We start from the raw sequence: 13514 nt of genomic DNA on the forward strand, positions 1-13514 counted from the left end.
TTACTGGATTGGGATTTGTAGTTTCACAAAACCTGAATAACATTGGATGGATGGGTGAATGGGTGGGTGGGTGAATGAATGAATGAATGAATGAGTGGATGAATGGATGGGTGGGTGGATGGATGGAAAGACATTTCAAGAGAAATTTCTAAAAGACAAAATTATTGATGTAATTTAGACAAGTCAGGAAAAAATATATATATCATGAAGGATTCAGTAATTTGATATCACTGTTTTTACTGATGATATAGCTAATCATATTCTATTTATTCTATTCTATTTATTCTCTTCTATTCCATCTCCAAACCCTCTAAAATCAATAAAATTAATAGTGCAAGGTGTATCTTCAAGTAATCAGCATGTCTCTTTTTCTTAAAGGTTGGCTTTGTGGAAATAGCTCAAGTTTAACCTAATTTTGGGCCACAAATATAAAACCATGGTACTCTTGAAAACTGACGGTGAAGAAGACAAGTTAAGTAAAACTTGGACATACCAGATGGAAGAGATTCAGTTTTGTCATGGAGCTGTAACTTCTCAAATAAATTAGCCTACACACTAATGCAAGGCATGAAATAAAAAAAGATGATCGGAGCATTCTGGAGCAGTAACTCTTATTTCCTACTTTCAAAGAACTCAAGTTTGTTGCTTATCCATAATGTATCAGCATCAAAACATACACCTAAAAGTGTCTATTTGAAGAAGAAAAATCTCATTCTTAAAGGAGCCTGTAATAAAAAGATTTCTGATCTTAACAAAACCAAACATTATGGAAAGATGTGAAACTCATATTGCTCATATTGTCTTGCGTAAATAGTTTAACCAATAGCAACAGCTGCAAAAATTATTAGCACTCCTGAGGTTTGTTCTTAAAAAATAAAAGGGAACCCAGGGCTTGGTCACATCTGTTCAAAGCTATTTAGGAATATCATTTTCTGAGCATGTTAGAAGCATACCATAATGCATTTTGTGGAAAAAAACAAAAAAAAAACAATCTCAAAAATAACATGAATAACACAATGAGTACAAATGTCTCAAACGAATGAAAAAACTACTCATAAATGGAAACATTGAACACAATGGGGTTTATTAAAAAATGAGACAAAAAAATAAGAGCAAATCAAAAATGAATGGATCAAGTGAGTATAATGTTAGTGGATGAATGTTACAATAGTATAAGGAGAACCTGTGCTGCTCTCGGACTGTGCAGGACTCTGTTCTTCGGAAGCAGCCAGGGCTTCGAGTGCCTGCAGGGTGGACACCACTGCATCGTCCAGAGGCTCCTCAGGACCCTCCGCTCGGTGTGTGGGGACAGAGTCTATTAGAGAGATGGGGATATCATTGCAGGCCTCCTGGGCCCGAGGCCCAGCCCCCTGCTGTTCATCTTCGTCAGAACTGTCCCTGAAACCAGGAGGAGGAGCAGCAATGGCCATGTTGAGGGAGTGCAGAAGTACATCGTTGTCCTCCTCATCATTAACCTCTGGAGGCGGAGGGAGGGAGGTCAAGTCAATGATGTCATCACTGGACCCTGAGAGTGTCAGCAATGTGGGCTTATCAATGTCACTCATCACCAAATCTTCCTCACAGCTGATGTCATCCTCGTCTTCTGCGTCATCTGTTGTCTCCGCGTAGCAGATGTCATGCAGCAGGGGCTCCTCGATGCACTCTGTGGGACCAAAGATTTTGGTAGAGTATGGATAACCCTCCTCTATGACATCCATCATCTTATAATCCTCCTCAAGGCGCCTGTACATGTGGCTGTAATTATCTGCAATCTCTGGGCCTTCGTCCATCAGTCTCTGGTAACCCAGGTTTTGGGGGTTCACGCTGTCCAGAGGGGGTTCCCCAAATATGAAGGAAACCTTTGCATTTCTGGATGAATCTGGCGGCTTAGGTCTTGGTATATTGAGATAAGTCTGGGAGCAAGAAACTCTGCAGCACTCCGCTCTCTCTGCCCTGTGAACAGAGTGCTGAGGCTGGTGAATCTCTGTCACGTACACAGGCTGGACTTCACATCTACTGTGGTCAAGGTATTCACACTGCTGGTCTAAGTAATCTTGGCTGCACCTCTGGTTATTTCTGTCCTCACACCCTTTGTGAGGTATACTGTAAGCACACTCGATTGCCTGGTAGTTTGGTTTCGGTTTAGCCGCATGGCCTGTGAAAAAGGAACCGAGAGTCTGAATGAATATTTTTGAACACATCCTGCTGAGTCACGGATAGCTATTTCGAATCACATTGTTTCCCTACTTGTTTCCGTGTTTTTGGCCACGTTGAAGATGGAGCGCCGAGAATCTACGAGTAATCTGTAGTAGCCAGCAGTCAAACAGGCCAGATTCATTGCATCAACAGATTCCATTAACAGAGTGATGGGCTGTAAGAGAAGAAAACAATACGATGAGACAGTCCGATCAAATAAATAACAGTCAAAGTTATACAAAAAGACTTTAATAATACATCATTTTTCTTTAGAAATTTTGTATTAACCTTCACATCCAGAACATGCAGTTCCACTCTAACCCTGTTGTCATCTTCAGCATACATCTCGATGCGGTTAACATGGCTGAAGTCAGCCAGAAGCGCCACCAGATTTGTTTTTGTGTTTATCACATGACTGATGCCGTATTTAGGCCCCACCAGCAAAGTCACTTCTGTATACTTCTCGCCTTGCTGTAAACGGGACAGAGACGCCACATAAATATAACTAAACAGGATGTGATACTAGCTGAATGCATRCGGGGGATACCGAGACGAGCTTACTCACCACCAGAGTGGATTTGAAAACACGCCCTCCATAAAGTCTCAAATCACTGAGATACTTCAGATAATGCACCTTTGCCTGCAGTGCAGTCAGCTGAAGAGGTGATGAACAGAGGGACATAGTGTCAGATGTAAACTAAACTAAGTAAATAAAAGTTGTAAAGCAGAATATGAAAAAAAACATCGTCTCATATTTAAGCATTGCCTTGCCGAAGTAATCATACCTCTTGAACTTTTTCACGTTTAGCTACTTTATAACCACACACTGCAACGTGATCAAATTATATTTTGGACAAAGGTAAATGGAAGTGGAATGATGTATGCAGGCTCTTTTACACTGCTACCTTTCTAAAACTCTTCTAAAAAGCCACCTCATTAGAAAACGTACTCCTGGGTATCTTAGGATATTTTTCTTCAGGTGGGAAAGATGGATGGAGATTATGGACGGTCAGTCCTGGAAAAAAACCTGTTAGAGGCTGCAAAAGACTTTAGACTTCACTCTCCTGCAGAACATGATCCTATCTTTGCTTTAAAGCAAAAAAGCATGAAAACCGTGAGTTGATGTGTGTTATTATACTTCCACTTCACAATTATGCATCAATTTGTGCTGGTTTATCACCCAAAACCCCAGTAAAATACACAGAAATTTGTGTTTGTAATAAATGTAGCAAAACATAAGTTTATCAATACCTCCACAGTACTATAGATCTTAACTCTCCACTAGGTGGTATCCTTGAGTAAGATGTGCAAATAAAACAGAGATAAAAAAGAATACAGTGGATAAGTAACTCCTTACCTTTTTGCCAGGAGGCACCAGGTTTTGGTTAGTTTTCAAGATGTGGGTGAGAGCTTTTTTGATATTCTTCTCTTTCATGCTAGACAACACCGCAGGTGGCAGGAATAATGCCAGACCCCACTCCTTCCTGTGGATACAGATAAGCCACTATTAAAAATTATTTTTATCACTCAAAGCGGGTCCTTTGATTAAAGTTACAATTATCAGACTATTAAAGCAGAGGCAGAGATGTAAGGCCATAGTATGATTAACATCACCGCATTGTTGTACCTTCTAGACCAAGTTGCTAAAAACAAAGAAAGGTGCCACTGTCTCAGTGCATCGTGAAACCTGATCTACTTACTCAATATACTTCAGAGAAACTTTCTGAGACTGCTTGGTATTGATGGTCAGAATGTACATTTGCAGGGCAGCCAGGCGAAGAGCTGTGTCATATTTCAGTTCTGACCCGAATCTCTCCAACACCACATCATTACAGCTCTGAAAGGAGGCGCAGAGAGATGCAACGGGAAACCTAGTTTTATTCACTTCTATCCATGGAATCCAAAACAACACCATGCACACACAGTGAGTGTTTGCAGAATGAGAAGTCTGACTCATGGCTGCTGTCATTTTGCAAATGTAAAATAAGCAACAGCTACTGCTGCTCTAAAAGCTATTTCTGTGTGTGTGGACTCTTGCATTTTCACCTGAACGTAGAGGTACTCAAAGGCTACCGCATCTCTTCTTAGCAGGTCCACGGGATCCTTTGGGACAAAAGTGATCCGAAAGAAGCACTTCATCTTGTGTGAGCCTGGCCTCTGTGTCACCTGGAGCATGATCCCAAAATGAGAAGCGTTAGGTTAGTTATTATAAGTTTTTTGTGCTTGAACCTTTCTGTGGTTAAAAAACATACCAATGTGATTTATTTTTTTTATCTGAAGAAGTAATGACTTTGAATAACTGAAGTGAAAATTGAAAATACATTATTCAATTAAAAGACTAGGATTTAAGGAACTATTTGACAATTATTGTTTAGCTTTCCAGCATTATGGATTAAAATATCAGTGTTCCCGCAGTACAGTAATTATGGTAAGTTAAGACAGTCATAACATATGCAAATATGGACAAATATTGATTTCTTCTACTGGAATTAAATTAATGTGCACGTTACCTCACAGATGAGTTACCTACAACATTTTATGTAACCTGCAGAGACCTCTTAAAAAAAAAGAACTAGTAGCATTTGGTGAGAAAGAAGTGGAATACATGCAGTAAATGACCCGGGAGCAGGAACCAAACCCGTGACAACCGGGTTGAGAACTGTAGCCTCTGTACATGGTGCACCCGCTTTACCAACTGAGCCACCCAGCACCATCAACAAGAAGGTTTCTATGAACCTGAATATCAAATTTTGCAACAAGAAAAGCATCAAAAATAAGTAAATTACAACTGGCATTTTCATTGCGTTTCAAATACGTTTTTGGGACAAAACAACTTTTCTAATATGTGTAGCAACTCTGAATCGGATTGACTGGGCACTCCTCTATGCAGTACAAGTGTAGCATTTTCATGAAGATTAAAATGTGAACTTCTCCTCCCTCACCAAAACACACTCTGCTTGAGACATTTTTTCCCCCCAGAATTAAAAAAAGCTGTAACAATCTTGATTTCAAGGCAGGAATACCCAAGGCTGTGGGGCAAGGATGAAACAAAGTTTACGCCATGACAATGACAAATCGCTCTGTGGCATTAGCAGCCAAACTATCAGTGCAACTGCTGTGGTTGTTGCATGAAGATTCTCAGGGTCTTTTGACATATTTTTTATCTTAACTTTCAGTCAAACCAGCTTAATTTTTTTTCTTGTATAGCCGTTGGTGTCTGCTTCAAGTTTTGTCGGTTTTACATAACATCCTTACACTTCCTCAGCACTCTTTGGCTGAAAGGTTTGACAGCTTAATTTCTTTCTGTTACTTTTGATTTTACACGTTGTATGCCCTTAAATATCTTCTGTCTTCTTTTGAAATAATGTACAGAAAAGTGTACAAAACTGGTCATGCAGATAAAATCACAATTATTTTTAGTGGACAAACTAATAACTTTTTTTTGTGAATTTGTCCAAAGTGAACTGAACAGCTGCTCTATCTTTCTATCCATGGTTGTGTTCTCACCTGAGTTAGCATCTCCTGCTCATGCAGGAGCATGAGTTTGCTGGCAGATCCTTCAGCTCTTTGCTCCAGCATTAAAGAGAAGTGCTCAATGCACTTAATGGATAGCTTTTCTTGCAAGGTCAAGATGACGTCCTTCAAGATAGACAATGTCACAGTTAATACGACATAGACAATGTGCAGATTGAGCAGCTTCCTTGTGCTCAGCTAAGCTCAGTCATGCACAGAAATCATTCTCACAGCCTAGAATGTTTAAAAGCATCACAATTATAACATACATTTAGACTTCCACCTGCCAAAAAAAAAAAAAAAAATGCAAGGGGCAAATGTAAATCGCTACATTCGCCTCTCCTTCACAATTAATTATATGGCAACTGCTTTTTGATTGCATCATAAGTTCACTTGARGTACGGCTTTGAATGCCACGGTGAAGAGGAAAGGTTGCGCTTCATAAAGTAAAACCTCAACAGGCTTTTAGATTACATAACAGCATTTCAGTGTGAAAGGAGACTCTTACCAGCACCTACCTTAATGGATGTATTGCTGTCAAATCTAAATGATTTAGTCTGGCCATTTTCCAGGTATACCTTCAAAACATTTGGCATAAAAAGAAGGGAGTTGTCCTTTACTGTTTCCTGAGAAGAAAAGGAAAATTGTATGATCAACAACTCTCTTTATAAAGAGAAAGGTCCTTAAACTATACTTGTAAGAGACCAGTGAAGCCTTCCACTAAAGGAACATGTTATGCAGGGCTTCTTCTTTTAAACCATTTCATATTCTGTCACTTTGTCGTCACAAAGTGACAGGGCATCACAAAGTAACCTTGAAGTACAAAGGAGTCAGAAAATGACTGATTGTTAAAAAACTAAAAAGTTTAAACTACCTTTTTATTCAGCTTTATTCCGATACCTCTATACAATATCCAGTGCAAACATTGTCATTCAAAAAATAATCCCATTACTAAGCTGCAAACCCAGCTGTTCAGTAAGTTTGTTAGAAAATATTAGGGAACAAACAGCAAAAAAAAAAAAAAAAGCAGAAGGGTCATAAATATAGTTGTGGAGGAGTTTAAAGCAGGGTGACAGTAAAAAAAAAAAACACCCTGGGTTCGCAACCCACCCACCACTACTTTGATGGATCATCTGAATGATTCAAATGACTGACTGCTTTCCATACAGTCTCGCTGATTTTTCAAACAAGCATTAGTACAAAAAGGACCACCTGATTTGTTAATGAGTAGAAAAATTATGCTAAAAACAGGGCAAAGTTGAAAGGAAATCTAGAGGCTACGAAAGACTTGAATTTGACATGAATGCCAGTGAATGAAGCTTTTAATGCATATTATTTAATGTGTTTTATTATGGGTTTAATGGCCAGGAAGGGGATCCATTCCCTGAGAAGAGGAGGACTACCAACAGAAGACAAGTGAAGGCCAAGCAACAGAGCAGAGCCTGAAGGATGCAGCAGAGAAGGGCAGCAGGAGTTGTAGCAGAGGCGCCAGTCAGTGGACATCAGGGATTCAATTCTAAGGCTCTGCCCTTTGAGTGAGTATGACAATTATTGTTTTCCTCCTCAGTTTTACCAAGGGAGAATGACTTGGGCAAAGCACTCTACCTAAAAACGGGGATATATGAACACTGCTTGGCTCTCTTTCCTTGATACCCTCATTGAATCTTCTTTTCTGTGACTCGCCTATTAATTATAGGAAGCAATTGCACAGGAACTTCTTTTTTATCTGTCTGTGGCAGTATCCTCACATTTACTGCCCCYTGTTAGTGCAAAAAAAGACATCTTTGTTTTGCCACCACTTTTTCCTTTGTTAAGACGCATTGAACCAATAGTAACTATTTTCTCTCTTCATCTCTTGCTGTCGGTTATGTGCTTTCGCACAATGAGAGGGCATTACAGGACACCATTACTTGAAGGCCATCAAAGGGATGCTGTTTATATCATATAGATAAAGCTAAGGATTTAATAAATCACAGTCTGTCTTTTTCACCTCTAAATCTAAAGCTGACCAAGAAGAGTTCTTTTGGTTTCACTTACCGGGACCTGTCCGTTGACGATGACCTCTTCAGCAAAGCGGACTTTAACAGGATTTGTCTTTAACTTGGCCTTTTTTGCTGCGCTGATGAATGCAGATTTGGGTGACTTTTAGAGAGARAGAACAAAGACAAAAAAAGAAGCAGGAATTTAAAGGACAATCAGCTTCCACTTCAAAACGAATCACAAGTRTGATTAGAGGAAATAATTCCCCATTAAAACATGTTAACTCTTCTTTGGTGTGACACGATTAGGATAATACTAATCAAGAACATGASAATGAGAATAATCCTTTTGTTGTCATATCACAGAATGTAAAAAAAAAATAAAATCTGTAAACATGAGTAATCACAGGATGAATTACTCCAACTTAATCTGTTTATAAATATTTAACAGTCTCYAAGTGGTTCTTATTAAGTACTTGACACCACAGACATTGCATGAAAGAATCATTTTGCATTCACAATGACTSGAAGATTGCAGTTTTATACCAAATGTATTTGATATTACGACGAGCTATGCGTTTGAGTTTCTTGCCACATAAGAAAACTCAAACAATATGTCTTCTTTTCTTTGATGATGTTCTGACAATTTTTTTTGTCTGTTTTTGGAAGGAAACCGTGCAAAACACCATTTCCAGTAACTTATTATGTGAACTGTAAACAAAGGCTGCAGAGAGGCTATGCTCCTGGCACTGAGTGTTCGCTACCATCTGGTGCATTGTATCTCTAGGAAATGTTGTTGTTGCAGGTTCATACAAAGTCCTGTGTGGTTCTGACTCCCTACATATAAGGGCACTCAAAAGGTTTGTCTTTGTTTGAGTAGCTCAAGTTCTAACTTTACTGGCATCACAGAAAGAGTGCCAGCACAAACATATGGCGTGATTAATTACTTGCTTTCATAGAGTCAACAAAATAATCACTTCCAAATGCTCATATGGCCTATAGGGATGAATTCAATTTCACTCATAGGGGAGATACTCACTGGGTATGGTTGAATAACAGTCAGCACTATGGACTCTTTACAGCTCCTATGAGACAAAAAGAAAAGTAAATGAGGCAATTTTTTTTCCTTTTTATTTCTGCTTGACATAATGCAAAAGGGATGCTCCATGTCTCAAAAGCCAGATCATGACACCAGGGCATCAATATACCCAGGACCCCACAATCACCCACCCCTTAAGACTTTTCTATCCAAAGCTTGCAGGCCTACATGGAGGTAATTTACTATTTCAGCAAAGGCTTAGCCACGGGGAAGACTCCACTCTGAGGTCTAACGCCAGGAGGATTCACTGGTCTTCCTAATCTCAATGAGTTATGACAATATTTTTGGTCTTTCTTCATCAAGGTCTGATCCCTTTGCCTGAGGCTACTTTACTATGGGAGACCCTGGTTTTAGCCAAAGCCCTACCTTGAACACAATGCTGTTTGTGGGGCATATGGATAGAATCTCAAGGCTTGGGACAGGAGATTGTTAGATCTGGAAATCTTGAACTGTCATCTTTGGTTTTTGTAGGTGATGGGGTTATGTTGGCCTCTTTGAGTCATGACCTCCAGAATGCACTGGATCAGAAACCAAGTTTGAGACTGCCATGATGAGAGTCAGATGTTTGCCAATTGGAAAGTTTAGAACCCTCAACCCGGTGAACCACAGTTTTTACTGGGTTAAGGATCTGTCTTTGCTTGAAGCAGAGGAGTTCAAGTATCTTGGTGTCTTGATTGAGAGTACTGGTAGGTTGGAGCAGGTGATGGCCTGGGACCAAGTCATCAGCAATGTGGCTGAAGCTTCAATTGTCAAGATGAAGACTTGCAAACAAGCAAGCTAACTTCTCACTTTATCTATTTTCTGACCCTCACCAATCACAATGAGATATGAATCATCACTGAAAGAATGAGATTCTGGAACAAAGTGGTTAAAACAAGCTTCATCCATGGGGTGTCTGCACTCAGCTTTAGTAACAGGGTGCAGAGCTCCTTCATCCAGACGGAGCTCAAAGTACAGCTGCTCCTCCTCTTCATCAAAAAGAGAAAACTGATGTAGTCTGATCATTGATGCCAACTGGTAGCTCCATGTTAGASGTTTACAGTGGAAACTAAGACTGTGTAGAAAAGCCCAGTGCAGATCCAGATCTCACAGGACAGACTGTGTCTCCATACCATGATGCCTGGGTTTCCCACCATGGAGCAACTACTCCCATGACCCCCATGATTTCACATAAGCAGAAGGCAATGAATGGATTAAAGATTTGAAAAAATAAAGTGTGGTTAACATAAAAATATTGAAGATAGCAGAAAAGTGCATGTGCCTGACATTTGTTTCCCAAGGAAGTATATTGAATTAACTGAGAAAATCCATTCAAATCCATTAGATCTGTGAAGCATAGGCCACATACCTTATTACACCACTCATATAGCAGTCACCCACCATCAATGACTCAGGTGTATCAGTGATTAATCTAAATCACATTGGATGGCACGGGTGGTTAGAGTAATGTGCATACATCAGTTCAGTAGAACATACCCCTTCAGAATTATATCAGCAAAACACAAAACATCATATTGCCAATAAACAGGTATGAAGGATATATCGTCTTTAAAAGCCCGACAGTGAATAATATTAATATCAGAATCCTCATTAAAGTAAAATACTTTTGTTGGTATTCAATTATCCACGACAGTTGTGACACAAGGCAAATGTCTTACCTGACAAGGTCGATAACCCTTTCCCTGGGTGCTGAGCTGACTGGCTCATCATTAATCATGATGATCTCGTCCCCGGGGATCAGTTTGCCTTCAGATGGACCCCCTGCCACAACATACCAAACAACACTTCAGGCACACACACGTGTTGTTCAGAACGCTCTCCGTTTTCTAAGTGTCCTGTCTTGTGGCCAAAGCTGTAATGAACGCTTACTCATCGAGGGCTGTTAAAAATCACTGAATCATCGGCGTAAGTGGGTTTTCCTCCAAGCTACTACATTTTAGGTGGATTTCATCTCGTGATGTGGCTGTGGACTGAATGAGTCAGTGTTGTATGGAGAACTCAGCGTGCAGGTGGGTCATTCTCATTACCTGGAGTAACTGAGCGGACAACCACAGGTTTCTCGCTTCCTGCCACAAATCCGAAGCCAAGCACAGGGTCCCGCCTCATCTCCACCTTCCGGGGCGCGGGGGGCACAAACTTGTCTCCGTCCAGACGAACTTCCTCCAGGGAGTTACTCTGGGAGACGTGACTGGAGAAAAAATTTAAAAATATTCCCTTGTCAATTCTGCTATTTAATTAGCTTACTATAAGACTTTGTAGTATATTGTTTTCTAAGGTAATGTAGTGTATTTACATTTATTATAAACGATTAATTGTTGCTTCATGTATTCTTTAGGTACTAGGTTTCCATGATGGCCAATCATTTCATACGTTGATCAGTATTACTTCGTAGCACTATAATGTAGCAATTATCTTGTGTACGGACACACACACACAAACACCAAAACATACCAAAGCTACAAACCAAAACTCAATTGTTTCACATCTTTCATCTTCTTTTATCAGTACATTTTAAAGATACCTCCAACTCGTGCCCGCTGTAAAAGATTACTATTTCTAGCACTTTTAGTTAAAGAGATGTGCATAACTGAACACAAAGTTCACGTATTGTGTGGTATAATTTTTACACCATTTGTTCACTCTCCCTGGCTGCAGGAGCGGCAGCAGCAACTCTGCATGGTGCCAAAAGTGCTGGTTAATTAAAGCTCTGGGCAGACAGTGTGTAATTCACAGTTATTCTTAACACGCGTTCTATTCACAGCTAAATACCAACAATTAATCTTTCATGGCACAAAGACACAGTCAGATCTGTCATTTGGGTTTGCAATGTCACAAAAAAGCTGCAATGGGAATAACAAGTTTAAAGATGTTAATCGATTGTCAGAGAAAAAAAAAATGGGGGAGGATTTCTCTGCTTCGTCCAAGAACAAAGGCCATGCCATATGCCATTACAACGTCAAATGTAGGTGGTGCACAGAAAAAACAAATAAGAGTTCTGACATACAATAACGAATGTAAAAGAACAAAATAACCAACAAAACCTGTCAATAACTTGGCAGTTCTAGAACTGGGTGGCCATAATCTTTATGGCGAGGTAAACCTCAGAAGAATCTTGATAAATCTCATTCTGCATACATTTCTAACAGTGCAACATAGCATATGACGCTGCTTTTTGTTTCATAAGTATATTTGTTCAATCTGAAGATAATCATTCATCCTTAAAGAGGGACAACAACAAAGCTTTTATGGTTATTACTGCAGTGTTTGATAAGATTRTGCTTTTCCCATCAGTCCAAAATGCAGGCCTTTTTTTATTACAAATTAGTTTCTGTCCCATCCATTACTCCTATTTTATTAGGACTCAATTGAACAACATTTCCAGTTTGTATGGTTGTAACTGTATGATTTATCTTAAAAATACTCAACWAATGCTGATGAAAGTTAAGTGTAAGACTCACTGATGCTGACAGTAAGTTTTTTTTTTCTTTTCTGTTTACATTAATTAACCAAATAGTTAAAAATTATCTGGCAACTCAATATTGCTAGTAATGTTAACGATGAAATGTGTTTATTAGTGGATTCCTACATTTTTGTAAATATTATTTTTGTTTCATTCAGAAAGTAAGACAGAAATGTATTGTTTATCTTGTTATTGTAGGAGTAAAAGTAGAAGTATGTATCCACCTTTCACTGCAAGTCTCAGCCTGCTTTGTACATCAGAAACTTAAATGTTACCAAATTTTTCTTTGAAAAATAGTTCAAGCTCAGTCGAACTGGACAAAAAACATCCCAGAAGATCAATTTTCAATGCACTGAACTTCCAGTCAGTTGTGACCAGCTTCCCTGTCTCTGCTGAAGAACAAACTCCCACATCATGATGCTGCCACAACCGTGTTTCGCTGTGGAGATGCTGTAGTCATTACCTGCCATGCATAGTGTTTTTCATTCAAAAAAGTTCAATCCTGATCTTCACCTGACAAGTCACCTTATGTCACATAATTGTTTGATGTTTGTGTATTTTGAGATGACTTTCAAGGTTGATGTTAATAAAAGCATTTTAATATTTCTAATTTGGCAGACAGCTTTATGGATTAAAAAGGAGAATTAAAATCAACATTTTTTGATTTAGAGCTATGATTTTGTAATATTTGCAGAATGCGGTTTTGTATTGTTTTCCTTAAAGAGGCAAACATTTGAAAATAAGTTTCATTAAAACTAACTAGTAAAAAAATGTCTTCACAATAATGCAGTTCAATTTTAGATTCTCTGGACTTGGAGCAGTTTCCTACTTCATGAGTTCATCTTTTTTAAGCATGTTGTATATCTTTGTTTTTTTCCCTTTATGCCTGCACTGCGATTTTCACAACAGAGGCATGTCTGTTTTTATTTCAGTGCTGCCTGAGGGTTTAAAGATTACATCTTTTTGGTGCAGAATTTCAGCTTCTCTCCTATGATTTCAGCTTCTCTCCTATGACATTTCTCTGTTTTTCAAGTCTATTATTTATTAAATTATCCTTCTAAACAATGAAATAACCATAGCCTTTGCGATTACAGAGAACTAGAAATGTTATTCTTTAGTTATTCAGATTTTGGATTTTTTTAATTAGCAAATTTCATGGGAAAATTAATTAGTTTGCCAAAATAAAAACTCCTTTTAAGAAGAAACCTTGAGGCATAACAGTGTCACTCGCAGGCAGGGGTGAAAGTAGTTTTAAATTCTTGGGGGT

At 38.9% G+C, this 13514-nt stretch overlaps 1 protein-coding gene across 4 annotated transcripts in view; it reads right to left on the reverse strand.

The window, feature by feature from the left end:
* The window catches only part of frmpd4 (FERM and PDZ domain containing 4), a 54022-nt gene that overhangs the window by 6015 nt on the left and 34493 nt on the right, over positions 1–13514 (reverse strand). For all 4 annotated transcript variants that reach the window (XM_008400422.2, XM_008400432.2, XM_008400440.2 and 1 more), the window contains 13 exons: positions 10815–10975; positions 10446–10548; positions 8728–8773; positions 7747–7851; positions 6228–6335; positions 5704–5835; positions 4243–4362; positions 3897–4033; positions 3554–3680; positions 2762–2851; positions 2485–2667; positions 2248–2371; positions 1184–2155 (listed from right to left, as the gene is read on the reverse strand). In XM_008400422.2, coding sequence (XP_008398644.1) covers positions 1184–2155; positions 2248–2371; positions 2485–2667; positions 2762–2851; positions 3554–3680; positions 3897–4033; positions 4243–4362; positions 5704–5835; positions 6228–6335; positions 7747–7851; positions 8728–8773; positions 10446–10548; positions 10815–10975 — 2408 coding nt within the window. The remainder of the gene's footprint in view (positions 1–1183; positions 2156–2247; positions 2372–2484; positions 2668–2761; positions 2852–3553; positions 3681–3896; positions 4034–4242; positions 4363–5703; positions 5836–6227; positions 6336–7746; positions 7852–8727; positions 8774–10445; positions 10549–10814; positions 10976–13514) is intronic.

Source organism: Poecilia reticulata, linkage group LG2 (genome assembly GCF_000633615.1).
Source record: "Poecilia reticulata strain Guanapo linkage group LG2, Guppy_female_1.0+MT, whole genome shotgun sequence".
NCBI lineage: Eukaryota > Metazoa > Chordata > Actinopteri > Cyprinodontiformes > Poeciliidae > Poecilia > Poecilia reticulata.